General features: G+C 36.5%; 2 protein-coding genes across 2 annotated transcripts in view; both read left to right on the top strand.

Moving 5' to 3' along the window:
• Positions 1-25,905, top strand: part of LOC134742977 (uncharacterized) — a 50,694-nt gene that overhangs the window by 14,502 nt on the left and 10,287 nt on the right. Inside the window, exons 9-38 of the mRNA XM_063676211.1 lie at positions 118-291; positions 1,096-1,218; positions 1,508-1,813; positions 3,308-3,481; positions 4,386-4,520; positions 5,001-5,309; positions 5,581-5,754; positions 7,121-7,255; positions 10,790-11,101; positions 11,188-11,358; positions 11,778-11,912; positions 11,990-12,301; positions 12,477-12,650; positions 12,776-12,910; positions 15,009-15,320; positions 15,406-15,579; positions 16,466-16,600; positions 16,675-16,986; positions 17,072-17,245; positions 17,374-17,508; positions 17,583-17,894; positions 17,979-18,152; positions 18,298-18,432; positions 18,509-18,820; positions 18,915-19,091; positions 19,536-19,670; positions 19,753-20,064; positions 20,264-20,434; positions 22,395-22,526; positions 25,142-25,297. Coding sequence (XP_063532281.1) covers positions 118-291; positions 1,096-1,218; positions 1,508-1,813; positions 3,308-3,481; positions 4,386-4,520; positions 5,001-5,309; positions 5,581-5,754; positions 7,121-7,255; positions 10,790-11,101; positions 11,188-11,358; positions 11,778-11,912; positions 11,990-12,301; positions 12,477-12,650; positions 12,776-12,910; positions 15,009-15,320; positions 15,406-15,579; positions 16,466-16,600; positions 16,675-16,986; positions 17,072-17,245; positions 17,374-17,508; positions 17,583-17,894; positions 17,979-18,152; positions 18,298-18,432; positions 18,509-18,820; positions 18,915-19,091; positions 19,536-19,670; positions 19,753-20,064; positions 20,264-20,434; positions 22,395-22,526; positions 25,142-25,297 — 6,027 coding nt within the window. The remainder of the gene's footprint in view (positions 1-117; positions 292-1,095; positions 1,219-1,507; positions 1,814-3,307; positions 3,482-4,385; positions 4,521-5,000; positions 5,310-5,580; positions 5,755-7,120; positions 7,256-10,789; positions 11,102-11,187; positions 11,359-11,777; positions 11,913-11,989; positions 12,302-12,476; positions 12,651-12,775; positions 12,911-15,008; positions 15,321-15,405; positions 15,580-16,465; positions 16,601-16,674; positions 16,987-17,071; positions 17,246-17,373; positions 17,509-17,582; positions 17,895-17,978; positions 18,153-18,297; positions 18,433-18,508; positions 18,821-18,914; positions 19,092-19,535; positions 19,671-19,752; positions 20,065-20,263; positions 20,435-22,394; positions 22,527-25,141; positions 25,298-25,905) is intronic.
• Positions 13,552-15,049, top strand: LOC134742976 (uncharacterized). Its single transcript, XM_063676210.1, has 5 exons — positions 13,552-13,746; positions 13,871-14,005; positions 14,082-14,393; positions 14,479-14,652; positions 14,798-15,049. Exons 1-5 carry the CDS (start codon positions 13,626-13,628, stop codon positions 14,938-14,940), a joined length of 885 nt encoding a protein of 294 aa, XP_063532280.1. The 5' UTR covers positions 13,552-13,625; the 3' UTR covers positions 14,941-15,049.

Consider the following 25,905-nt stretch of genomic DNA (forward strand, 5'->3'; position numbering starts at 1 on the left):
TTCAAGCCTGATACGTTATAAAAACTAATTAAAGATATAGCAAAATGCAAAAAACTGAGTTAAAGTCACTTCATTCATAGACAGTTAAACCTGATTTGGCACAATTAAATATTTCAGAATACGAAAGTTACTTCGAGTTGACTCGGGACGGCCCCTCGTCAACGCTCCGGGTGGCCGGAGACGGCCTGCCATCGCATATCTTAAGCCAGAGTCACCTCCACCTCTCCGTCGAGGCCGCAAAACCGCGCACCGTCGGCGCGAGCGCTGTGGTGGCCATCACTTTACCCGGAGGTGACATTATCTTAAATGTTAATTGGTTGACTTGCTCATTTCTAATTAAAACTTTCAGTCCCATTGCGAAAGCTGAAATTAATCCAGGAAACAGATGTTCCAAAGTTTAAAGCTTTACCATACTTTGCGGATCCGTTCCGCATTCTGTGGTGTGAAACTGGACAGATCGCATGGTCACACTACATCGATTGCTGAATATTGGATAATGCGGAAACTAAAACGCTTTTGTCGCGACCAATAATAATGCATGAAATTACTTAGTGTTACATAAACAAGTGTTTTTATTGATATTTATGTGATATATTATATTTACATTAAGACTATACAGCATGTATTTTTAATACTACCGCATATTTAAAACAATAACAAAACAAAATCCCTTACTAACAGACCACAATAATGAGTTTTTTCGAGCGGCAATGTATTGCGTACTCGTACATAGTCATCATTTGTGACAGTTCTGACGTCGCGTCAGTAAGTGCAACATTTTGAATAAAAACAAGATAATGCAACATTTTGAATAAATACAGTGTGCTGAATTATTTTCTAAGGAAAAATGAAAGTAATTAATTTTTAATAAAGCATATATTATGTCAATTAATTAATTTGGGGTTATACTAACTAGACCCTTGGAATATGTGATCGTATTTAAAATACACGCTGCATAATTATAAAAAAAAATAACATTATATAAGAACGAAAACCACAAATGTGTGTCACAGACTGCAGAAAATAATTTGCCGTTTCTAATTTTCGTTTCCTTTGTTAGACTCTCCTTTTCTTTTCCTCGCTAATCCTTTTCAGCAAGGGAAATACAATTTGGAGCTCAATCTTACAAAGGATCGGTACAAGACAATATATTAACACTAGACACGATCACTTTAAGTGTCGGTTACGAAGAAGACGTGACTTTTTCGCTCTCCGGCGGTGAGTAAACTTTGTTTTAAGTAATACAATTTTAAGTGGAAACTAGATTAAAGTATGGTTGGCACGTTATTGCAACTTGGATTAAAAACATGATGAGCATTTTAAGCTTTATTAAAGTCCAAAACAGACACTAAGGTCTTCTAAATAGTCTTGATATTTTATTGTCAAAGCAAACCTGACCTCATAAACGGGCGGATTCCAATAAAGATCAGTATCATGCAATATTTGTCGCCTTTCAGTTATTGTCTGTAATTTTACCCACAACTAACTAATCTTGGCGCCGTTCCAGATTACTCAACCTTATTCGCTCTATCGAACGTACAAAATCAAGTGACAATAAGTATGGCAGCACAGCTTCCTCAAGAGGTTATTTCAGAAAACAATTTCCTAATGTTGACGCTGTCGGCTGAAGGACTGAACGCTCTGCCGACTACCACTGCTGTGTTACTTGAGATAATCAAAGTTGACGCAACGACGCCTGTGTTTAGCCAGCCCATTTATGATGGCACTTACTTAGGTTCATTAGGTTTTGAGTTGGGAAATATAAACCTATTACAAGGATACGACAGCAGCGTGACGTTCAGGATTCAAGGAGGTACGTATGTCCGACAAGAAATTGTAGAAAATAAATGAGGGCGCCACTTCTTACGTAACTGTCACATTTTTGACGTAAAATGCTTAAACATGGCAACAATTTAGTATGGAAATGTTTTAGTTCCAGTTTATTTAATTTTTAAATTAAATAAACACGCGTAAATTATTAAATACAGGATGATTTACGGTACACCGCCATGCCGAGCCTGTGCCACTTTCATAAAATATACGGGGTGGAAAAAAATAATGGACACTGGAGGGAAAGTGCCATAAAACCTTAAGTTAGCTCATTTTACTTAAGGAAACATTCTTTTATTTTTAAATAGAAATACAACTGCATTCAAAGTTTTTTTTTTAATTCACTTAGTTGCCCGGAAATCGGTAATATCACAAATCATATTTTTATCATTGCTATTTCAAATAAGCAGGCGTCTATATATATACCTATTCAATTCCATATTACTCTTTAACCGCTCTCTGAATTTGATGGTGCTTCATACATGTGGAAGCACATTGCGAGCACTAACCGTAGGCAGTACCTTCACCCTTGAGTAGGCAGCCATCAGCTAGAACTGGAAATGCACCCGCCAACCTGACGTCAGGTTGGCGGACGTCATTTATATTTTAAATATCTCTGGAGTTTAAAAAGCACATTGCTCCAATTTTGGCGCACATTTGGCACATTGCTAGCACTAACTCCTGACGTATACCGCAGCTCCATTTGTTGATGTACACCCGCCATCCTGATACTCACGGGAATCGAACCGACTAAAAAATGGTATTTTAGTCCACCAGTTGATACAGTTCATGTTATTTTAAAATTTCTCCAAGAAACATTAGACAAAATCAAATATTTAGTATTTATTGAATTTTAAGTCGGTTCGATTCCCGGGCGAGACAAGCGAATTGAAAAAACTCTTTGAATGCAGATTTGTTTATTTTCAAAAACAATAGAATGTTTCGTTTGAGTAAAATGAGCTAACTTAATTAGGTCTTAAGGTACTTTCCCTCCATCAGGGCCCATTAATTGTTTCCACACTGTATTCTGACTTAAATAGAGTTAGTCCAAGCTAAGGTGGCAGCGATTTTGATAGCCCAGACGGTGCGAGTGTTATTTAAACGTCATGATCTCATAGAAGTTTGACGTTCAAAATAACACTTGCACCGCTTGGGTTATCAAAATCGCTGCCAACTTAGCTTCGTCTAATTCTTTATAATGCAAGTCATTTATTTTGCAGTTTTTTTTTGTGTCTTCAATGCTTCTTTGACGTACGTTTTTTCCCATTGTTAAAGAGTTTAAAGACAGGTCACTCAAGTTTTTTTAAGTCGAAAATTGATCGACATGTTTCGCTCCATATAATTATAGAAACTTCAACCGAAGCACGCGTAGGTGAGTCCGATACGTGACACATCGTTGGAGACTAGAGTTACCTATTAGCCGCCACTACCCATTATTTTATAGAGACCGACACAAATATTGTATATTTATTTACAGAAAACTCGGAATATTTTTCTATTACACAAAACCAGAATAGTGTAACATTGACTGTCCAATCAAGTATTCCTGAAGAGGTTATATTCCAAGAAAAGGCATTTGTTTTCAACATATTCGCCGACAAACCACTGACAGTAGGCGCTAACGCTGCCATCGTCGTAAGATTCTCGGAAGGTTGGTCAATGTTTTACTTATTACATATATGTCTTAGTTTCCCATCACGGAACAATGAGGTTCCAGACATTTGGGAGGCGTGCGCGGAGCCGAAGCCAACACGTAGAGGCCCTTTTGATAATTTAATTACATAAATAAAAATAAATAAATAAATAAATCATTTATTCAGACGAAATAAACCCTATCTTACATTAATTTCTTCTGCCAAACTGCATGACAGTTTGTTGGCAGAGGGGACTCCCTTAAAACAGGTGGGTAGTCTTATCTAATTACATACTAAGTTAAACATAGCCTACTTAGGTACATCTTAGTGTTTACGGTAACTTCAATTTAACTTTGTCTAACAGAAACATTTTTATTTTACGCTTAAACATCCTAAATGACTTACATTCCCTTATATCATACGGTATATCATTATACAATTTGGGGACCAGGTACTTCCTACTTCTTTTTCCATAATAATTATTACCACACGCCGGAACCTACCTATATATATTGATAAAACCGCTCAGTTCAATTATGTATGAAACAGTGCATATTTGTCCAATACCGACATAATGTGATATCGCAAAATGACGCCCGAATTGCTATTCGCATCGCCTTTGCCGTCTACAAAAGGAGCGATATTGTCTACTCAGTCTACACATCATTCATATTCAATATGATCTGTCGAGTCGCCTTCTCACTTTTTTTGAGTAAAATAGGATCCCAGAAGTAGTGTCTACAAAATGTATATATCTGAAAAGTTGCTAGTGCCACTTGGAATATCGTTGAAAGCCATCGATCTTACTAACTAGGTGTCTTTGTCAAGAAAATTGCCCTCCCTTTCTGCAATACCCAGGCAATCTCTACTGAGCCAGCCTGATTGGATATCAATGAGCTCAATTTTTACTTTTTTTTTCAGACCTAATAGAGTCTGCTGTTATGCAGTTTGCTAAAAATACTTATATCGGAAGTTTAGAAAATAACGAATTCGCACTGGAAAACATCGTTCTCGAGACAGGGTTCGCTGTTGACACACAGTTTTATCTTTCCGGAGGTATGTTAATTAATGAAATGAAATGAAATTCTTTATTTTCAGGCAACTATTGGCCCATAGATAAATACCTTAAAACTAGCATACATATTATTATAAAACATATATTAAAACTAAAACCTAAAACACACAATTATGGCTGCGATGCAGTCTGCAACCCCGCAGTGTCAGGGAGCCGCAGCGGAACCGCCGGAACTTGACACTCTTCGGCCATAACTCCTCCTTGGTGAAGGTCGCTAGATGTTCAGTCGGAACGCTTACCACAAAAGAATTAAAATTCACACTGTGTCGAGATTCCAACTTCACGACCCTCAGGATGAATCCGGACTTGACTCGTACATACTTTAACGAACATCATTAATTAAACTAACCGTGACATATCCATGTATCACTTTGGATATTTTTTATGCTTTGAACAAAGTAAACAAAACATTCCAAAAATATCTCCGTTAGTTATTAATGATTTCTTTTGTTTTTTTACAGACTATGCAGCATCATTTACGCATACAGTCACAGCCAACATAGTAACTCTTTCAATGACTAGTGAACTCCCCGCCGAAGTCCTAGAAAATAACAAATTTATAGTTTTAGAATTAGAAGCACGTAGAGACAGGGCGGTGTCAGTCGTCACTGGAATTATTATAGACATAGTCGAAGGAGAAATTATAACGCCTGTATTCAGCCAAGCATATTACAGCGGAATTTATACAGAGGAAAATGCTTTGCAGTTCCAAGATACTATTACTCTCATGCAAGGTTATGACGAAACCGTTACTTTCGGGTTGGAAGGTGGTAAGCATAATGTTTTAGTCGTTTCATTTCACAACGGAATATCAACCCAAAGTCAGGATCCATCTTGCATAATTTCTTTGCGTAGATAAATAAGAGGTCCCATTAAAAATCTTCAAAGTACTTTAGTACAATGTTTATGAAAGAATCTCTGCTTTTAATGGTGTAATATCAGCCCTGTGTTTACGGCAAACGGTGTTTTTATTTTCAATTACGTGGTGCGTTTTATAGTTTTTAGACGGAACATTAAGTAAGATTTTGTTATTTCTTTTAGAATCTGCAGCGTGGTTTGCGGTGGAATGGAATGAAAATTCCGTTACTGTAGTGAGTACGTCTCCCCTTCCACAGGATGTACTAGACAGCTATCACCAGCTGCTCTTCACTGTGGTCGCGTACAAACCTAACTCCATCAATGGACGCGCTGCCATTTCTGTCGAATTACCTACAGGTAAATGACTCATCTAGCTGACACATGGTTATATTTATATTGTATTTGAAATAACCGCCCTTGTCGACAAAGTTTGTTTATTATTAGTTGCTCATTTAATAATGTTTAGTCTTGTCTAGTATGCATTCATAAAATTTTAAATATACCAATCAATACATAAAAATAGCTGCGTAGGGGCGTCGGTACCTATTTGTTATCATTAATAAAATTCGTGATAATTATTTAATAATTAAGTCGAGATACAATACAACCGATATCGTCTCGCAAACAGACCTGTAGGCCAAGCACATGATTGGCGCGACAGTATCTCGCCGCGAGATAGACTGCCCGTCTTTTTCTAACTGCAATAATTAAAGAGGGACGGGTAGTCTATCTCGCGGCGATATACTGTCGCGCCAATCATGTGCTAACCCGGCTGGAGAGTTAAGATCAAAATTATATCTTTTTCTCACTATAAGTAAATTGTTTTTGTTTTTAGATTTATCAAAGAAATATTCCGTATTTTTAGTTAATGGAATAAATATTAAAATTTAGTAATTATAAATGCCACATTTTTAAGGTTCCGTACCCAAAGGGTAAAAACGGGACCCTATTACTAAGACTCCGCTGTCCGTCTGTCACCAGGCTGTATCTCATGAACCGTGATAGCTAATAGACAGTTGAAATTTCAACATATGCTGATGTATTTCTGTTGCCGCTCTAACAACAAATACTAAAAACAGAATAATATAAATATTTAAGTGGGGCTCCCATACAACAAACGTGATTTTTAGGGTTCCGTACCTCAAAAGGAAAAAACGAAACCCTTATAGGATCACTCGTGCGTCTGTCTGTATGTCTGTCCGTCTGTCACAGCCTATTTTCTCCAAAACTACTGGACCAATTAAGTTGAAATTTGGTACACATATGTAAGTTTGTGACCCAAAGATAGACATGTAACGTAAACAAATTAATTTTAAACACGGGGGCCACTTTTGGGGGGTAAATGAGAAAATTAAAAAATAAATTTTGTCAATCTATATCGTGTTACATATCAAATAAAAGAGCTCATTGTGGGAATCTCAAATATATATTTTTTATAATTTTAAGATAAACAGTTTAGAAGTTATTCAAGAAAATAGGCAAAAAATTACCATTCCCCCCCCTTTATCTCCGAAACTACTGGGTCAAAAATTTTGAAAAAAATATACAAAATAGATCTTTACCTATAGATCACCGGAAAATCTATTAGAAATGTGCAGTCAAGCGTGAGTCGGACTTAATTACTTCCTTTGGGTACGGAACCCTAAAAAGTATAAAATCAGTCAGATATCGGGCACTATTATACTTATTTTTCATTAACCGAATTTTTTTTTTATCATGGCAGATTTATTAGAACAAGAAGTACTACGCTTCGCCCAAAGCAGTTACGAGGGCCAGGTAGACGGATCTCAGTTGCACGTGCCAACGATTACGCTGTCCAACGAAATTACGGAGAACGTGATAGTTTCAATGTCAGGAGGTAAGTTGTGCATTTTCAATTAAGGCTTCTTTGCGAACTATTAATTCTGCAGACAAATTACACTTGTTGAACAATCTATCCACCGTTAAAAGCTCGTACAATGTAACTACCCCTCAGCACTAAGGAGAACGAAGCAAGGAGGAGAATTACATTGGTCAAATCTTACAATAAATAAAACAATGCGTGATGTAGCTCTGAGCTTTTAGGGTTCCGTACCTCAAAAGGAAAAAACAGAACCCTTATAGGATCACTCGTGCGTCTGTCTGTCTGTCTGTCCGTCTGTCACAGCCTATTTTCTCCGAAACTACTGGACCAATTAAGTTGAAATTTGATACACATACGTAAGTTTGTGACCCAAAGATGGACATGTAAAGTAAACAAATAAATTTTACCCAAGGGGGCCACTTTTGGGGGGTAAATGAGAAAATTAAAAAATAAAGTTTGTCAAACTATATCGTGTTAATTTTAAGAGAAATAGTTTAGAAGTTATTCAAGAAAATAGGCAAAAAATGACCATTCCCCCCTTTTATCTCCGATACTACTGATCCGACCCCTACGGGTTTTTTAAAGACATTTCACATAAAAAATACATTGTTTAAATTGTGTAATGTACGGAACCCTTGGAACGCGAGTCCGACTCGCACTTGGCCGGTTTTTTATGTTGTTTGGAGTCCTCGGAGAAATGTGAAACTATGTGTTTCAAGCAAAAAAAGTTATGCTCCCTGCGTAATTTGCAAAAACTGCAAAAATTTCTGCCTTTTTTTAGTTTTTGTAGTTTTGCATGCAGCATGTAATATGCCTACTTGATTAATAAACTATCTATATCATTTTAACAATTTTTGTTTTGTACAATAAAGTGATTTACTACTACTACTACTACTACTTCTATCTATTTATCTTGTGTTTCATTTTCCTGAATGAGTATTTTGTTTGTAAGGTTTTGCCCGGCTGAGGAAAAATACTCATTACAAATGTTTAATGAATCTAAAATGAAAGCATTGTTTTCAATTTTGGTCAGATAATAAGCCGCGGGTGTTGATGGATTGCGATGGGTAATTTTATTAATGGTTTTCCACAACTTTTTGGGAGACTTTTGGTGAGCTGTCAGTTCTTTTTGGTATTCAGCTTTTATCTTTCTAAGAAAGTTATTGAAAAAGTTGCGGTACCTTACGTAAATAAGTTTTTTAGTTTCATCGTTCGGGAATTGTTTGGAAATGAGATGAAGTTTGTCTCTCTGTTTTAAGCACCTGATGAGTCCAGGAGTCATCCATGACTGTATACAAAACTTAGAGCGGCTTATTTTGACAAATTTAGAGATTTTAGAGTTTTTTGGAGCGCATCTAATAAATGTACTGTGTGTAAATACGGTAAACCACTGAAGAAGTTATAATATACTAGTAAATTGACAAGACTAAGTCACATACATGCCTATAGCACAAACGTATGCCTAGAGCAAAGATAGAATATATAACTCCGTAATAGATGGATACAGTCTAAAGAAAAAACGTGCCTCGAAAATCACGAAAATTTGATTCTCGATCAGATGTCGCCACTACCTTTGGCCTACTCTCGTATAGAGGGCGTTGACGGTTTCGTTTGTTATTTAACAATTTTAACGCATATTAGTGAAAGAACATGGGTCAAAATAATAAAAATAATTAATGCAAATAAAAAAAATCATTTATCCATATTTAAATACATTTTATCGTATTTTTATAAATCTTCATTTTTAGTTTTAAAGTGTGTCGATAGATGGCAGTGAATTTACTGTGGTTACAAAATTTACTATGACAGTCCCGCTCTATCTTATTATATCCTCTTTGCCTAGAGTTAGAGTGGGCAATGGAGGCTGGTTCTGATTTATCAATGTTTTGATCTTGTATTGACACGACTCACAGACCACTCAAGAGCACCAATAAACGCGAGCTAGATATATAATGACACGACTTCTAGTAATTCCAGTGCGGTTCGCCAGCAACATGCCAATCAGCGTGAACTGTCGTCAAGATCGTATCTAAACAAGATCAAACCCATAGCAGCTTGTTAGATCAGAATCGGCATCATAGACTACAATCAATGGCTACGACCAAAACGTGGGGCCGAAAATTTCATTAAGTACTGAATGAATGAAGGCTTAAGAGTGGAGTGCATTTTAAAAATGGTTGATCTCTAACAGCGCTCTGTTGTTATCGGGGAAGGCCAGTAAAAGCTAATCGTAGATTGCGCTCTCAACGATGGTGCTGCTTTTGTAGGGATTTTGACAATGCCTTTTAAACAATACATTAGTTGCCTTCCCCATTATAGCAATTTCATTTTTTTATGATAAATTTTCTACAACTTTATTCATTGCCATATATCTCATAGCATGAGCAGCTACGCCGATATTTGTCTTAAAATATAGGCAAAATGAAAAATGTAATTAAAAAAGAAATAAATACCCTTTTTTAAAGCCTCTTATCTCAATAACTGTTTGACATACGGCGCTGTAAATGGGCTTTAATTGTTCCAAATTTAATGTACTTCAACAATTACGGCAAGTTTTGACCAAAAACCTAGTTTTATAATCAAATTGCAAAAACTGAATAGTCCGAAATTTTTGCAGTTTTTCGCAAGCACAACTTTTTTGCTTGCAAAACATAGTTTCACATTTCTCTAAGGACTCCAAACAACATACAAAAAATACAGAACTCCATCACGCATTGTTATTTAGTTTTTTTCGTAAGATTTGACTGGTATAAAGGTAACTCCATAATTATACAAAATAAAATTAAATATAATTAAAAATCATTTACGGTCTTGTTGCTTTGTGTGTGATTAGCGTTTTAGAAAAAGTTAATTAGGTACTATCATAGTTAGCAGTTTTTTAATACGTTGGCTGCCATGAGCATCACGGTGGGATCACGTAATCTTCCCTGTGTTGCCATGAGCATCACCGGTGGGACCAAACGCTAATTTTTCAGGGTATTGTTTGGCGGATTCTTTTGGGGGTAAGAGTCAAACTTTGGATACTATTTTGTAGAGGATACACTATAGTTACTTGCTACTTGACTGATACCTAAGCTTCTGAGGGGCACCTAAAATTGGTAGACCATCATTACTTTAGACCATCATGTAAGTGGGCCTGCCAACTTTTTCGAGTCACATCCAAAGAGTTTTTTTTTTTAGTTGATGTACAACCTCTGACATGTAATCTAATCAAAATCATAACATAAATAAATTACGATTAGTACAGATTACGTGATCCCACCGGTGATGCTCATGGCACCTCAATAATAGTGCGATGCTTTGAGCATCACCGGTGGGGTTGTGGGAGTAATACTGTAGGTGTAGTATGGTGGGCAGCCAACGTGTTTAATCAAACGTGTACTTGTAGTTTAGATTTGAACCCGAGATAACCATAATTCGTAAACAGTTACTATCAACTAGGTAGACTAACTAGAAAATAATCGAAATCGAAACTCCAGTCCTATTGAAATAAAATAGCAATATATATATATATTAACACTTAGTTGCATAAAAATATTTTTGTTACAGCTTACGCAACTTATTTCACTGCAACCCGTGATTCAAACACCGTTCATGTTGAACTTGTGAATGAACTGCCTACAGAAGTAATAACCAACAATGAGTTCATAGTACTTGATATAATTGCTTCAAAAACAGACGCTGTAAGCGGTTACACAGCTCTCATTCTAAGTATAGTCAAAGAACCGATTAACGTTACACCAGTTTTCGAACAAGCTTACTATACTGGTGAAATATCAGAGCAAGGCGAATTGCTCTTTGAGCATACGATGCGATTGATCCAGGGATTTGATGAATCTGTTTCATTTACTCTCAGCGGAGGTGAGTAGGTCAATGCCGATATCTAAATTTATTGACAAGACTTCGTTATTATATGTAAGATAAATTGTTATTGTATGTTATTACAGATGGATCTGATAGGTTTATCCTTACGCAAACTGGGCAGAATAGTTTATCGCTATCCATCACTCAAGGAGGAATAGAAGGGATAGAAAACATTAGCCATTTTGTTTTTTCTGTTGTGGCTAGCAAAGCTGGGAGTGTTTCAGGCCACGCGGCTATTGTCATTCATAACACGGGTAAGAACATGATCTAAATGACTCTGTTCCAAGCAAATAAGGTACCTACCAGTCGGGTAAATAATAATATTAATAATATAATTAGAACGAAAATCACAAACTCGCAGTAGTAAGAAGTAGTTGGTTACTATTTCCGCAGATACATAAGTTATTAGGTTACAAGTTAATCCATAGAAAGAATAAATATGTTAATCAGAAAATAAGGAAATAATAGCTACCTACTTCAAACTCATTTAATATTAAACGTATTTATGAAAATTTGCATGATTGTTGATAATTTTATTATGTTTTCACCGTTGCTTTTTTGTTATCCAAGCTACGGTCAAACATAATAAATTAATTAACGCGATACGCTTCTACGCAAGCATCGCCTGCTGTCATTGAACCATGCATTTGATTATTTTATACAATTTTCTTAGATTCCTCCACAGCTAGAACTATTAGCTTTTCTCGTAATTACTACACGGGATCACTGGAAGACAATGTTTTGATCATGGAAGCAATCAACGTCATAGAAGGTTACGGTTCGGACGTCTATCTCACGTTAAGTGGAGGTAAAGTTTGACTAAATTATTTAAAACTATAGGTACTCTTTTATTAGTCCGACAATGCAATATCTAGTTTCTTTTAGACTTTGTGGAATATTTCCAGTTGGTCGGACAGGACGGCACGTACACATTGCAGCTAGTGTCTAACGTTTCAAATGAAATAATTGAAGCACATACTATGTTGATATATACTCTTGAAGCAAATGGAGACAATGGGAGGACCCATGCCACAGTTATTGTAGAACTGGTTAAAAGTAATGAAGTAATTGAGGCCCTATCTTTTGATGAAGCTTACTATGTTGGCTCTTATTCTGCAACAACTGGTGTTATGGCAGATATACAGCTGCGAGTCGTTACTGGATATGATAGTGAGACAGTGTTTACTATACAAGGAGGTTGGTAAAATGTTTTATTACAGTGCAATAAAGTTACTATATTTTTCATTTATTCATTCAAACCAAAAATAAAAATAAATCTGTACAAAAGGTTAATTAAAGGCTACAAGATTATGTCTACGAGCCGCGCCTTAGTGGCAAACAATGTTGTTTAGAATTCTAAAAAACCTTTCAGACAACAGTGCTTGGTTTTACGTTCAACACTCGGAAAGCGTGGTGACAATAAGATTAGCTGCTCCTTTGCCAGTTGAACTATTTATTGAAAACCAGCCAGTAATATTTGCCATCAATGCAGTCAACTCCGGTGGCAGTACAGCAGTAGCTACGATAGTAGTATCTTTAGAAGGAGGTAAGAAAATATTTTATAGTTGTACCCACTTTTGTTATTCATATTTTTCCAAAATACCGAATACATAATATACATTTTAACATTTAGTTCCATCTTAAGTGTAACCGTAATATTTTATTTTCTAGAATTATCTGAACTAACTGTTCTTGGATTCGAAAGAAGTAGTTACTTTGGAACAATTGAAAGTGATACATCAACGTTACAGCCTATAATCCTTACCCAGGGATACAGCTCAGAAGTTTATTTCACATTACAAGGAGGTAAACAATAACTACAGAAAACAGTGTCGCCAAAACGATTATTAGTTTTTAAGGTTATTATTGCTGTTTGTATGTTAGCCTGTAAGGTGTATATATTGGTATCTGATTGGCGATTGCGAATTAAACACAAATGCCTTTTCCAGATTTGTCCAACTATTTCACCATAAACCAACAGGGTTCTTCACTAAACGTAGTACTAGAAAGCACTATCCCCGCGTCAGAATTACCAGCGAATGGTATTATCGTTCTTGAATTACAAGCTACTGCAGTCCAAGCTGTTTCCGCTACTACGACTATAGTTTTTGAGGTGGCCGATGGTGATCTCAGTTTCAGTGCTGCATACTACATTGGACAATACATCGAAACAGAAGGCCTAGCTTTCGACACTATCTCGCTAGATGTGGGTTACGATGAAGATGTGCAGTTCAGCTTGGAAGGAGGTATAAAGTTTAATTTACAAATATCGATAGTGGTAATTTAATTATGTTGGAGAGTATAGCGAAACTGGTGGCTTCACGTTGGACTCCATTATCTCGCTAGAAGTGGGTTATGATCAAAACGTTAAATTCAGTTCTCATAGTTTGTAACTATACAAGCAATAATTATAGGTTGTAACGATGCAAGCGCGAAATGAAATTGGCTAAACTTTATTCCGTTTTCAGAACACTCACAGTGGTTTGCCCCGGAAGTTCAAGGCAATGCTGTTACGCTCACTATGTCCAGTGCCATTCCGCCGGCGATCTTAGTCAACAACCATCAGCTAGTATTTCTTGTTGCTGCACAAAAATCCAATAGCAATATTGCAAGAGCAACCATAATCATTTCATTAATAGACGGTAAGTAGCAGAATCTAGGTATCTTAAAAAAAAAATGAAGTAATATCTCATCATAAGCATGATTATATATTTTCAATACTTATATTCCTTAAGCCTTCATATTTTTCTTCTTTATTTATTTCAGATTACACTGACGCAATTATTCTCGGTTTCGAGCGAGCAAACTATCTTGGTTCTATTGAAAATGATGCATTAACTATAGAACCAATTGTCCTTAACGAGGGGTACACGGACGCCGTTACATTTACGCTTTCTGGTGGTAAGTACATCGGTAATATGTGTAAATAAAGTTTGACTCCTGTTTAAAATATACTAAAAATGTTTTTTGTTTCTAGATGTGGCCTTATATTTCAATCTACAACAGCAAGGGTCAACAGTAAACATCATTCTACAGAGTTCCATTCCAGAAGAGACGATGCCTGCCAACGGGATTTTGTTATTTGATTTGCGCGCGTCAGCACCAGAAGCCATAGCCGCTACGACAACTGTAGTAATCGAGGCCCAGCGAGCTGGTGATAGCGAGGACCTTGCCTTTAGTGCTGCTTACTATATTGGAGAGTACAGTGAGACTAGCGGCCTCGCGTTTGACTCTATGATCAGGCTAGACGTAGGCTACGATCAAAACGTACAGTTTGCATTGGAAGGCGGTACGTGATTCGTACATTTTGTAATTAGGTATTATGAGCGCAAACGAAATAAAAATCAGATAAAAATAGTTAATTCTCTTTTCAGAACATTCACAATGGTTTGCCCTGGAAGTTCAAGGCAATACTGTTACGCTCACTATATCCGGTGCCATTCCGCCGGCGATCTTAGTCAACAACCATCAGCTAGTATTTCTTGTTACTGCACAGAAAGCCAATAGCAATATTGCAGGAGCAACCATAATCATTTCATTAATAGACGGTAAGTAGCAGATGAAATACTACTGATTATCTAAAAAATATTATCTTATGCAGTCACATTCCATCATAAACATGATTATATATTTTCAATACTTATTACATATTATTACTTAGGCCTTCATATTTTTCTTCTTTATTTATTTCAGATTACACTGACGCAATTATTCTCGGTTTCGAGCGAGCAAACTATCTTGGTTCTATTGAAAATGATGAATTAACTATAGAACCAATTGTCCTTAACGAGGGGTACACGGACGCCGTTACATTTACGCTTTCTGGTGGTAAGTAGATCGGTAATATGTGTAAATAAATTTTGACTCCTGTTTAAATTTAGTAAGAAATGTTTTACGTTTCTAGATCTGGCCTCATATTTTAATCTACAACAGCAAGGGTCAACAGTTAACATCGTTCTACAGAGTTCCATTCCAGAAGAGACGATGCCTGCCAACGGGATTTTGTTATTTGATTTGCGCGCGTCAGCACCAGAAGCCATAGCCGCTACGACAACTGTAGTAATCGAGGCCCAGCGAGCTGGTGATAGCGAGGACCTTGCCTTTAGTGCTGCTTACTATATTGGAGAGTACAGTGAGACTAGCGGCCTCGCGTTTGACTCTATGATCATGCTAGACGTAGGCTACGATCAAAACGTACAGTTTGCATTGGAAGGCGGTACGTGATTCGTATATTTTGTAATTAGGTATTATGAGCGCAAACGAAATAAAAATCAGATAAAAATAGTTAATTCTCTTTTCAGAACATTCACAATGGTTTGCCCTGGAAGTTCAAGGCAATACTGTTACGCTCACTATATCCGGTGCCATTCCGCCGGCGATCTTAGTCAACAACCATCAGCTAGTATTTCTTGTTGCTGCACAGAAATCCAATAGCAATATTGCAAAAGCAACCATAATCATTTCATTAATAGACGGTAAGTAGCAGAATATAGGTATCTTATGCGAACCTTAACTTCCATGAGCATATGTATACGCTGGCTCGTACCTGTTACAAGAGACTAGGGTTCGTTACTTGGATGACTAGGGATTTCATAGATGCCAGGTCAATAAAACTCCTTTACACCGCTCTTGTCAGAAGCAAGCTTGAAGCGGCTTGTGTTGTTTGGAACCCCTATGAAACAACCTATATCCTGCTGCTAGAGCAAGTGCAAAAGGCGTTTCTACGCTCCCTCTACAAAAAAATGTACGGATATTACCCATTTTTATACCCTACAAATTTTTTGCAGGGTACATTAGGTTTTAACTCACTTGAGTTGAGGCGAAATTACAGACTATGTACTTTAGCCAGTAGAATTTTACGTGGGGATTCTGACTGCCCCGAACTAGTAGCTCAGTTGCTGCGTCTATATGTTCCCTCACCGACTAGAGTTCTGTTTCGACCGCGTTGTCGCCATTTGTTAGCGCTGCCACCAGTACGAACTGTGTCCCGCCGTAAATCACCGCTTGTTCAAGCCTTGCACCTACTAAACTCGCTCCTCGAATCAGCACCAAACTGTGATGTGTTTGCGAGTGGATGGTTGGACGTGTGTTACGAATGCTTGAGGTTCTGCGAGACGAGGAATGAACGGCCTTTTTCTGTTATATGTTAATTTAGATTTGTGTACTATGTGTATGAAATGTCTATTGGTTTCACAGTGCTTTGGATCACTGTTATGCTGTGAAATGTAATGAATAAAAAATAAAAAATAAAAATCTTAAAAAAAAATTTTTATGAAGTAATATCTCATCATAAGCATGATTATATATTTTCAATACTTATATTCCGTAGGCCTTCATATTTTTCTTCTTTATTTATTTCAGATTACACTGACGCAATTATTCTCGGTTTCGAGCGAGCAAACTATCTTGGTTCTATTGAAAATGATGCATTAACTATAGAACCAATTGTCCTTAACGAGGGGTACACGGACGCCGTTACATTTACGCTTTCTGGTGGTAAGTAGATCGGTAATATGTGTAAATAAATTTTGACTCCTCTTTAAATATTAAGAAATGTTTTACGTTTCTAGATCTGGCCTCATATTTCAATCTACAACAGCAAGGGTCAACAGTTAACATCGTTCTACAGAGTGCCATTCCGGAAGAGACGATGCCTGCGAACGGGATTTTGTTACTTGATTTGCGAGCGTCAGCACCACAAGCCATAGCCGCTACGACAACTGTAGTAATCGAGGCCCAGCGATCTGGTGATAGCGAGGACCTTGCCTTTAGTGCTGCTTACTATATTGGAGAGTATAGTGAGACTAGCGGCCTCGCGTTTGACTCTATGATCATGCTAGACGTAGGCTACGATCAAAACGTACAGTTTGCATTGGAAGGCGGTACGTGATTCGTATATTTTGTAATTAGGTATTATGAGCGCAAACGAAATAAAAATCAGATAAAAATAGTTAATTCTTTTTTCAGAACATTCACAATGGTTTGCCCTGGAAGTTCAAGGCAATACTGTTACGCTCACTATATCCGGTGCCATTCCGCCGGCGATCTTAGTCAACAACCATCAGCTAGTATTTCTTGTTACTGCACAGAAAGCCAATAGCAATATTGCAGGAGCAACCATAATCATTTCATTAATAGACGGTAAGTAGCAGAATCTAGGTATCTAAAAATATTTTTTTATGAAGTAATATCTCATCATAAGCATGATTATATATTTTCAATACTTATATTCCTTAGGCCTTCATATTTTTCTTCTTTATTTATTTCAGATTACACTGACGCAATTATTCTCAGCTTCGAGCGAACAAACTATCTTGGTTCTATAGAAAATGATGCATTAACTATAGAACCAATTGTCCTTAACGAGGGGTACACGGACGCCGTTACATTTACGCTTTCTGGTGGTAAGTAGATCGGTAATATGTGTAAATAAATTTTGACTCCTCTTTAAATATTAAGAAATGTTTTACGTTTCTAGATCTGGCCTCATATTTCAATCTACAACAGCAAGGGTCAACAGTTAACATCGTTCTACAGAGTGCCATTCCAGAAGAGACGATGCCTGCGAACGGGATTTTGTTACTTGATTTGCGAGCGTCAGCACCACAAGCCATAGCCGCTACGACAACTGTAGTAATCGAGGCCCAGCGAGGTGGTGATAGCGAGGACCTTGCCTTTAGTGCTGCTTACTATATTGGAGAGTACAGTGAGACTAGCGGCCTCTCGTTTGAATCTATGATCGTGCTAGACGTAGGCTACGATCAAAACGTACAGTTCGCATTGGAAGGCGGTATGTGATTCGTACATTTTGTAATTAGGTATTATGAGCGCAAACGAAATAAAAATCAGATAAAAAATGTAACTCTCTTTTCAGAACACTCACAGTGGTTTGCCCTAGAAGTTGAAGGCAATACTGTTACGCTCACTATATCCGGCGCCATTCCGCCGGCGATCTTAGTCAACAACCATCAGCTAGTATTTCTTGTTACTGCACAGAAAGCCACTAGCAATATTGCAGGAGCAACCATAATCATTTCATTAATAGACGGTAAGTAGCAGATGAAACACTACTGATTATCTAAAAAATATTATCTTATGCAGTCACATTCCATCATAAACATGATTATATATTTTCAATACTTATTACATATTATTACTTAGGCCTTCATGTTTTTCTTCTTTATTTATCCTAGATTACACTGACGTAATTATTCTCGGCTTCGAGCGAGCAAACTACCTTGGTTCGATTGAAAATGATGCATTAAATATAGAACCAATTGTCCTTAACGAGGGGTACACGGATGCCGTTACGTTTACGCTTTCTGGTGGTAAGTACATCGGTAATATGTGTAAATAAAGTTTGACTCCTGTTTAAAATATACTAAAAATGTTTTTTGTTTCTAGATGTGGCCTTATATTTCAATCTACAACAGCAAGGGTCAACAGTTAACATCATTCTACAGAGTTCCATTCCAGAAGAGACGATGCCTGCCAACGGGATTTTGTTACTTGAGTTGCGAGCGTCAGCACCACAAGCCATAGCCACTACAACAACTGTAGTAATCGATGCCCAGCGAACTGCCGATATCGAGGAACTTGCTTTTAGTGCTGCTTACTATATTGGAGAGTACAGCGAAACCAGCGGCCTCGCGTTCGATGCCACCATTTCATTAGACGTTGGCTATGACCAAAACGTTCAATTCGCCTTAGACGGAGGTATGGGATTTTTGGAATATATTTAGTGACCAACTGTATCACAAGTAGGTAATGAGTAATGAGTCAAATATAATCATTGTTTTTCTGTTTTCAGAACACGCGCAATGGTTTGGTCTGCAAGTCTATGGCAATGCTGCGACGCTCACTTTGTCTAATACTGCCATTCCGCCCTCGGTTTTAGTCAACAACCATCAATTGGTATTTACTGTTACTGCACAAAAACCCAATAGTAACCTCGCAACATCAACCATGGTGATATCGCTAGTTGATGGTAAGAAAATGATCATATATTAAAGTATATCACGTATTTAGTTAGTTAATGTTTTAAGTTAGAAATAATACCTAACTTGCTTTTCTATATTATGGGTTCCGCGCCATCATCCGCAAGAAAGTGGCCTCTCTACTCAGTCGCGTTCGGGGCAGCAGCAACAGCATCCTGGGGCTGTTTGCGTATAGGTTTGACTGCCCCAGTTATGACAAATGGAGGCAAATAATGCTTGGGCTTGTGTAAATTTTTATTTTGTGAATTATTATTATTATTTTTCTAATTATTAATTTTTGTAGTATTTATTTGCATTTTCTTTTAATCAATAAGGATTTAATTGTTATTACTTGTTGTAAATACTAATATAGAGTAAGGCATTGTTACTAACAACATTTTTATGGGCCCCAGGCCTGAAATAAACGAATATTTAATTTAATTTAATAATTCCAGATTATACGGACGCCACAATTCTCGGTTTCGAACGGGCAAGCTATCTTGGTTCTATTGAAAATAATGCGTTAATTATTGAACCAATTGTTCTTAACGAGGGGTACAGGGATGATGTTTTTTTTACTTTATTTGGTGGTAAGTAAGCTAAATAATGATCTATTAATTTAACTCCATTTTGCTGTACTCGAAGATATTCCTCAATTTTGATTATTTTCAGATTTGGCGTCGTACTTCAATGCCCAGCAGCAAGGTGCCACAGTAAATATTGCACTGCAGAGCACTATTCCAGAACAGTCGTTACCCGCCAACGGCTTCTTGTTGTTGGAGTTGCGAGCTTCAGGGCCCCAATCAGTACCCGCTACAGCGACTTTAGTGATCGAGGTTCAACGGGCTGCTACTGTAGAAGAATTGGCCTTTACTGCTGCCTACTACACCGGAGAGTACAGCGAATCAGGTGGCCTCTCTTTCGAAACTGCCATCTCGCTGGACACTGGCTACGACAATGATGTTTTGTTTACCTTGGAGGGTGGTTAGTTTCCAACCTCAATCCTACAACTTACCCTTATTTGCCACATATTTTCTATTTGTTTGGATTCAGATTCTTAGCATATTTTTTTTAGTTCTTTAAAAGAAAAGCATTTTTTGTCTCATTTACCAGCACACAGGTATAAAGTGAATGCAAGTGAATCAATTGGAAAGTTTCCATAGCTTGTTTATTATTCTTCCAGATAATGCCCAATGGTTTGCGTTATCCATAATTGGAAATTCGATAACACTAGTTGTGGAGCAACCAATTCCTCCTGCAGTATTGGTTGATCTTCGAAAAATTATTATGATTGTGAGAGCAGTAAAATCCGAGACGACTGCGAGCACAATTATCATCATATCCATAATTGACGGTAAGGCATTACTCATCATTTCTGTCTTCATTTTAGTTTAGTTATTTTATAAATAATTTCCATATCCATACTTTACCAGAGATTCAAGTACCAATATATTCGGATATTATGCTTTCTTCTCTCTAAAAGATTTTGATTTACAAGTACTTTACACAAGAGAGCTAATAAAATCAGAGAATGGAGATCAACGATTGCTTGTTTTCATTATCGATGACATGTCATCTTTTAATTTCCTGACACTGGCTACATTATCCATTAGCACAAAACATGTTTCTTTTTGATAACGTTTGATTACAATACATTATTCCCCACTTTACATTATAGATACCAAACCACACAGTGTTGGACTTTGCCTTAGTTGCGGACATGGTGTTTTTATGATTTCATTTGAAAGATTTAATTAAATAATACAAACTGTAATAGATATCATATATTAAAGAAGAAGTGACGAAGCCCTCCAGAGGTGAAGGCCGGATTCAAACCGGCGTCTTTAGCTATCGCGGCTAATGCCATGAACCCCTAGGCCACCTCGCCACGGCGGTACCCGTCCCAATTTCTCGACTATATGACATCTTAGTAAGACTAGGCGCAGTGGCGTAAGTAGGGGGGGCAGAGGGCCCCGGGCGCCATCTAAGGGAGGCGCCAAAATGGGCAAAAGGCAGCAGCAGGGAAACTTTTGTCAGTCGTCAGGTGGCGCAAATTTGGTGACTGCCCCGGGCGCCATATCCTCTAGCTACGCCCCTGACTAGGCGTCTTTGACCAACTCTAAGACACAAATCAAAATATTTAATCAAATAATTTGATTTGTTTCCAAAAACTTGTAAATAATACAACTTTGGGAAAGGAACTATATTTCTTTTTCTATATTTTTTTTTATATCTCGGAAGTCCTACATTATTAATGCATGATTTTATTTTTGGTATGAGGTGGGACTAAAAAAAAAACTTTACGACATTTCATTAAATTGAAAATTTTGCTGCCTCTAATCTATATTTTACAATCTTTTCTAAGCACATCATCGTTCATTCTAATATGTTATTATGATTGGTTATGCTCATAGTCATAGCTAACAATGGAGTTGGAAATTAGATATCGTGTTTCTATGGTTTCCATAGAGACTTCTCGAAATTCTTATTACTTCATAACAAAGATAGATATAACTCGGTAATAGATGGATACAGCCTAAGGAAAAAACGTGCCAAGAAAATCACGAAAATTTGATTGTCGATCAGATGGCGCTACTACCTTTGGCCTACTCTCGTATAGAGGGCGTTGACGGTTTCGTTTGTTTTTTAACAATTTTAACGCATATCAGTAATTGCGTTGCGTTATTGCGTTGACCATGGATCAAAATCATATAAAAATAATTTATGCAAATAATAAAAATCTGTTATCAATATTTAAATACATTTTATCGTATTTTATAAATCTTCATTTATAGTTTAAAGTGTGTCGATAGATGGCAGTGAATTTACTGTGGTTACAAAATTTACTATGACAGTACCGCTCTATTCTATTATATCCTCTTTGCTTCATAATTAAGCAAAATAGAAATATAGTTTCTTCTCCAAAGTTGTATTAGGTATTTAATTAAATCTTTCAAATGAAATCATAAAAACACCATGTCCGCAACTAAGGCAAAATCCCACACTGTGCAAAACTGCAAACTTATCTTGTACCTTGTTTGTCGTATCTTATCGAGCGAGCGATTGAGATTATTTATGTTCGAGCCCGTCATCTTCGATTGCAAATGAATCGATATTTGTCTCTTAGGAGCATATCCTTTGTTGTTGATCATTTTCTTTTTTGTTAATTAAGCGTCTCATATTTTCAGCAACGTATTTAACAATATTTATAGTTGTGGTTTTCGTTCTTAAATAATAGAATTAATCTATAGATCTAGTTTTTAAGGAAAATCGTATAGTCATTTTAAGTTTTTTAACATTTTTGAATTTTACAGATTCCGGATCCGTGATAAATGAGGCATTTGATAAAGTCCTGTACGAGGGAACCATCAACAATAACGTGGTTCAACATGAGCCGATTACTATCACAGGGTACGCTGCTGGGATCGACATCGAAATACTTGGAGGTAAATTTTGATGTAACGTAGAGGCTCCAGTGCCCGACACAGCTCCAATAATCGACATTTTCAATCATAATATTCATAATGTCATAGCAATAAAGTTGACAGCAAGGTGTCGCATATTCCATGGGTCTTAACATGTCGATTATTGGGGTGTTTACGCTAATTAATTATATTAAGGCCAGTAGATACGCTACAAAAAATAAAAAATAAATCTGTTTATTCAGTATGTGTGCGTGTGTGTGAAATCTTATGTAGGTACACTATAGGGGAAATAATCTACAAAACTCCTTCTTCTATACGTGGGTGTTCGAAATAAACATTCCTAATTCGAATTTGATATTATTACTATAAATCATATATTTATGTGTAAACATAGGTTTTCATAGATCATACAATTGTATAAAGAAGGTCCAGATGTCCAGATGGTGCATGCATATTTACAAACTTGATCTAAAATAAAAATATAATATAATACTACCTACACTGAGAAGGGAAATGAGTTTTTTCCTATAACTACAATTACAACCTTATGATAGATCTTTTGAACAATTAAGTTATCTAATAGTTAAAAAAAACCGAAAAATTTAATAAAGGAAAAAGGGAAAAATCACTGTCTCGGGCGATGCAGAGTCAAACATCAAACATTTATTCAGCAAATAGGCCACAGGGGCACTTTTACATGTCAATTTTTACAAGCAATACAAAACCAAAATTTACAAAAAACAATTACAAATATGGAATCAATATTACACAAAAAAAGAAAACTAAAAAAAATATACAAACAACAGGCAATTACTAAAATTGTTTAGAGATGTAAAAGTCTCTAGGTGTCAGAGATAAAATATGTATAATAAATTTAAAAAAAAGATCATCAAATTATCCTTAGCGGTGTAAAAGGTCTCCAAGACTTGAATTGTTATATAAGTAATTATAAGACAAGAAATTAAATCAGACAAACAAGAACCGAATGAAGTGTCTCACGTTAATGCCACTCAAAAGTAAAGTTACATAGGACGTAACATGAAGCCCGTGTAAAATTAAACAGACCGGTCTCCACAAACAGCACCCGTTCACGAGTACGACGCGTATCTCAGCCATCGTCTCCCTCAACCTTCATTCGGGAAAGTGGCGACCCGATCAACGACGCCACCGTAAGCAAAGACTTTTAAGAGAGCATGACATGTTAAAGCTGCCGGGCTGTATTAATATATATAACGTAAATTAATTCAGTGAGATACAACATTTGTGCTCGTATGTTACATTAAAGACTACAAGTATGCCTACCTATAAATAACTAAATTACAAATTTAAATTGACATAGAGATGTAAAGGTCTCTACCTGTCAGAATCATCATCAGTTTTTATTAGTTTTTTTTTTCTTGTGTAATTTAACATTTATATTTATGTAATTGTTTTTTGTAATTTTGGATTAATTTTATTGTTTGTAAAAATTTACATGTAAAAGTGCCCCTGTGGCCTATTTGCTGAATAAATGTTTGATGTTTGATTAAAAATATAGGTATTATTACATATAAAATAAATTAAAATAAAATAAAATCTTAGAGGTGTACAAGATCTCTAAGTGTCCAAAACTAAAATTAACTAAAACAATACAATCAAGCGAGAACATGATGGTCTCTTGAGTCAGTTAAACTGACACTAGTATGGTCAATTCACAGAAAAAAAAAACTAAAACAAAGCAAATATTGCTTAAATTTTATCATACTATCAAGATCAAGCTACTGTCTTAAAGGGATCTTTATCGTCTATAAAATCTTTTACAGTATAGTACGCCTTACTTGACAAACAGCGCTTAACATGTGACTTAAATTTGTTATGTGGCAAATTCACTGTATCAGCGGGCACTTTGTTATAAAAACGTGTACAGTTCCCGACGAAAGACGTACTAACCTTACGGAGGCGGTGGGCGGGCACAGCAATATTTTCCATTTTTCCGTTCGGTAGTTACAGCAGACGTCTCTGCGGCGGCGGCTTACGAAATAACAATGCACAATGTTTGCTCGCGTTCAGTACGGATCAAACGAAGGCCAATAAAAGAGAACTTTAAGAGCTAAGGATTTGATTGTTTAGTTGGCAAAATATAGGCGCCGCTCTCTCGAGCAATTTTTATGACTAATTGGTGTAAAGTACCAATGTAATGTTGGTATAAAGTAAGTAAGGTGGATTGGGGACTTTACACACACCAATGTATTTTATTATTATTGAATTTCTTATTTGAAATCACTCATAAGCGAATCTTACTAACAATAAAACCTAGATGGATAATTAAATCGAAACAGTACTTTACAATTTAATGCCCACCGGTGTACCGCTAACACTCGAACCAATTAATTTTAAAATGTACCTTAGTTTAATATAATTGTCGTTTTCATATGCCCCTATATTGTAAATTTCATTGAAATTGCTAGAGCCGTTCCTGAGAAATATCCAAAAATTTTATGCAAATGTACCTGAAAAAATATAATAGATTATTTTCCGCTACTGTATTTTAAATACTCGTTTAAAAAATTCGACAGATTTCCGAAAAACTTGTCCGTTGTTACACGTTAAGTTGTAAGCTGACGTTATGCATAAGTATATAACCTGCCCGCCTTCAGTTTACAGGGAGCTTTTTTACGCCTCTCTATCGGGAGATAAGCTAGTAATCGGATCGACTGGCAACCTGAATCTGCCTGAGGGAGTCTCACATGTGGCGCTCGAATTGCGAACGGGCAGCGCAAGCGCAGTTCTCATTTTCGACGTTATACAATCAGGTAAGAACAGGTATCAAATCAAATCATAATCAAAAAAATATTATCAGGCGACAAAGGCCCAATACATACTTACCTTACAGACTTACATACATACAATAATTATAATCTTTAAAACTAAAAATCATATTGGTGACAATCAGTTCTTAGCTGCGTCACGTGTTCTGGGGTAGGGTTCGGCAGATATCCATGGAACCACTGAAATATCACACCTTTCGGCCACAAGTCCGCACTCACTACGTGTTCCAGCAGTTTCGACGCCTGTGTTAATCATTTCTAAGCATGAAACACAAAAAAATTGCATAGCAAATTTATAGGTATTTATAGTCGCTGCTAAAGTAGTTGCGCGTTGTTTTTTTTTAGTAAAAATTAAGCTTGGTTTTGGGATAGTCTGGTTTAAGTTTTTAACTCTTACTTGCATAACTTATCAGCATACATCGGGGTTTTCGGTGCGGGAATGTTTGACATTAGCCAAAGAGTAGGTATTGACTTAAAAAACAGACTGTACTCTAGTAGCTACCAAGTAAAACACATTTTTTTTACCACACAAACTCTAGGAAAATATTTATTATAAAACATTTCAAATGAAATCCAAATGAACGTTATTTAAT

The sequence above is a fragment of the Cydia strobilella genome, chromosome 7 (genome assembly GCF_947568885.1).
Source record: "Cydia strobilella chromosome 7, ilCydStro3.1, whole genome shotgun sequence".
Taxonomy (NCBI): Eukaryota; Metazoa; Arthropoda; class Insecta; order Lepidoptera; family Tortricidae; genus Cydia; species Cydia strobilella.

Excerpts from the sequence above, each read along its gene's own strand:
- LOC134742976 (XM_063676210.1), top strand. The coding sequence starts at position 13,626 with ATGTCCAGTGCCATTCCGCCGGCGATCTTAGTCAACAACCATCAGCTA. Across the intron at positions 14,006-14,081 it reads TACATTTACGCTTTCTGGTG|ATGTGGCCTTATATTTCAAT; the intron begins GTAAGTACATCG and ends TTTTGTTTCTAG. Across the intron at positions 14,653-14,797 it reads AATCATTTCATTAATAGACG|ATTACACTGACGCAATTATT; the intron begins GTAAGTAGCAGA and ends TATTTATTTCAG.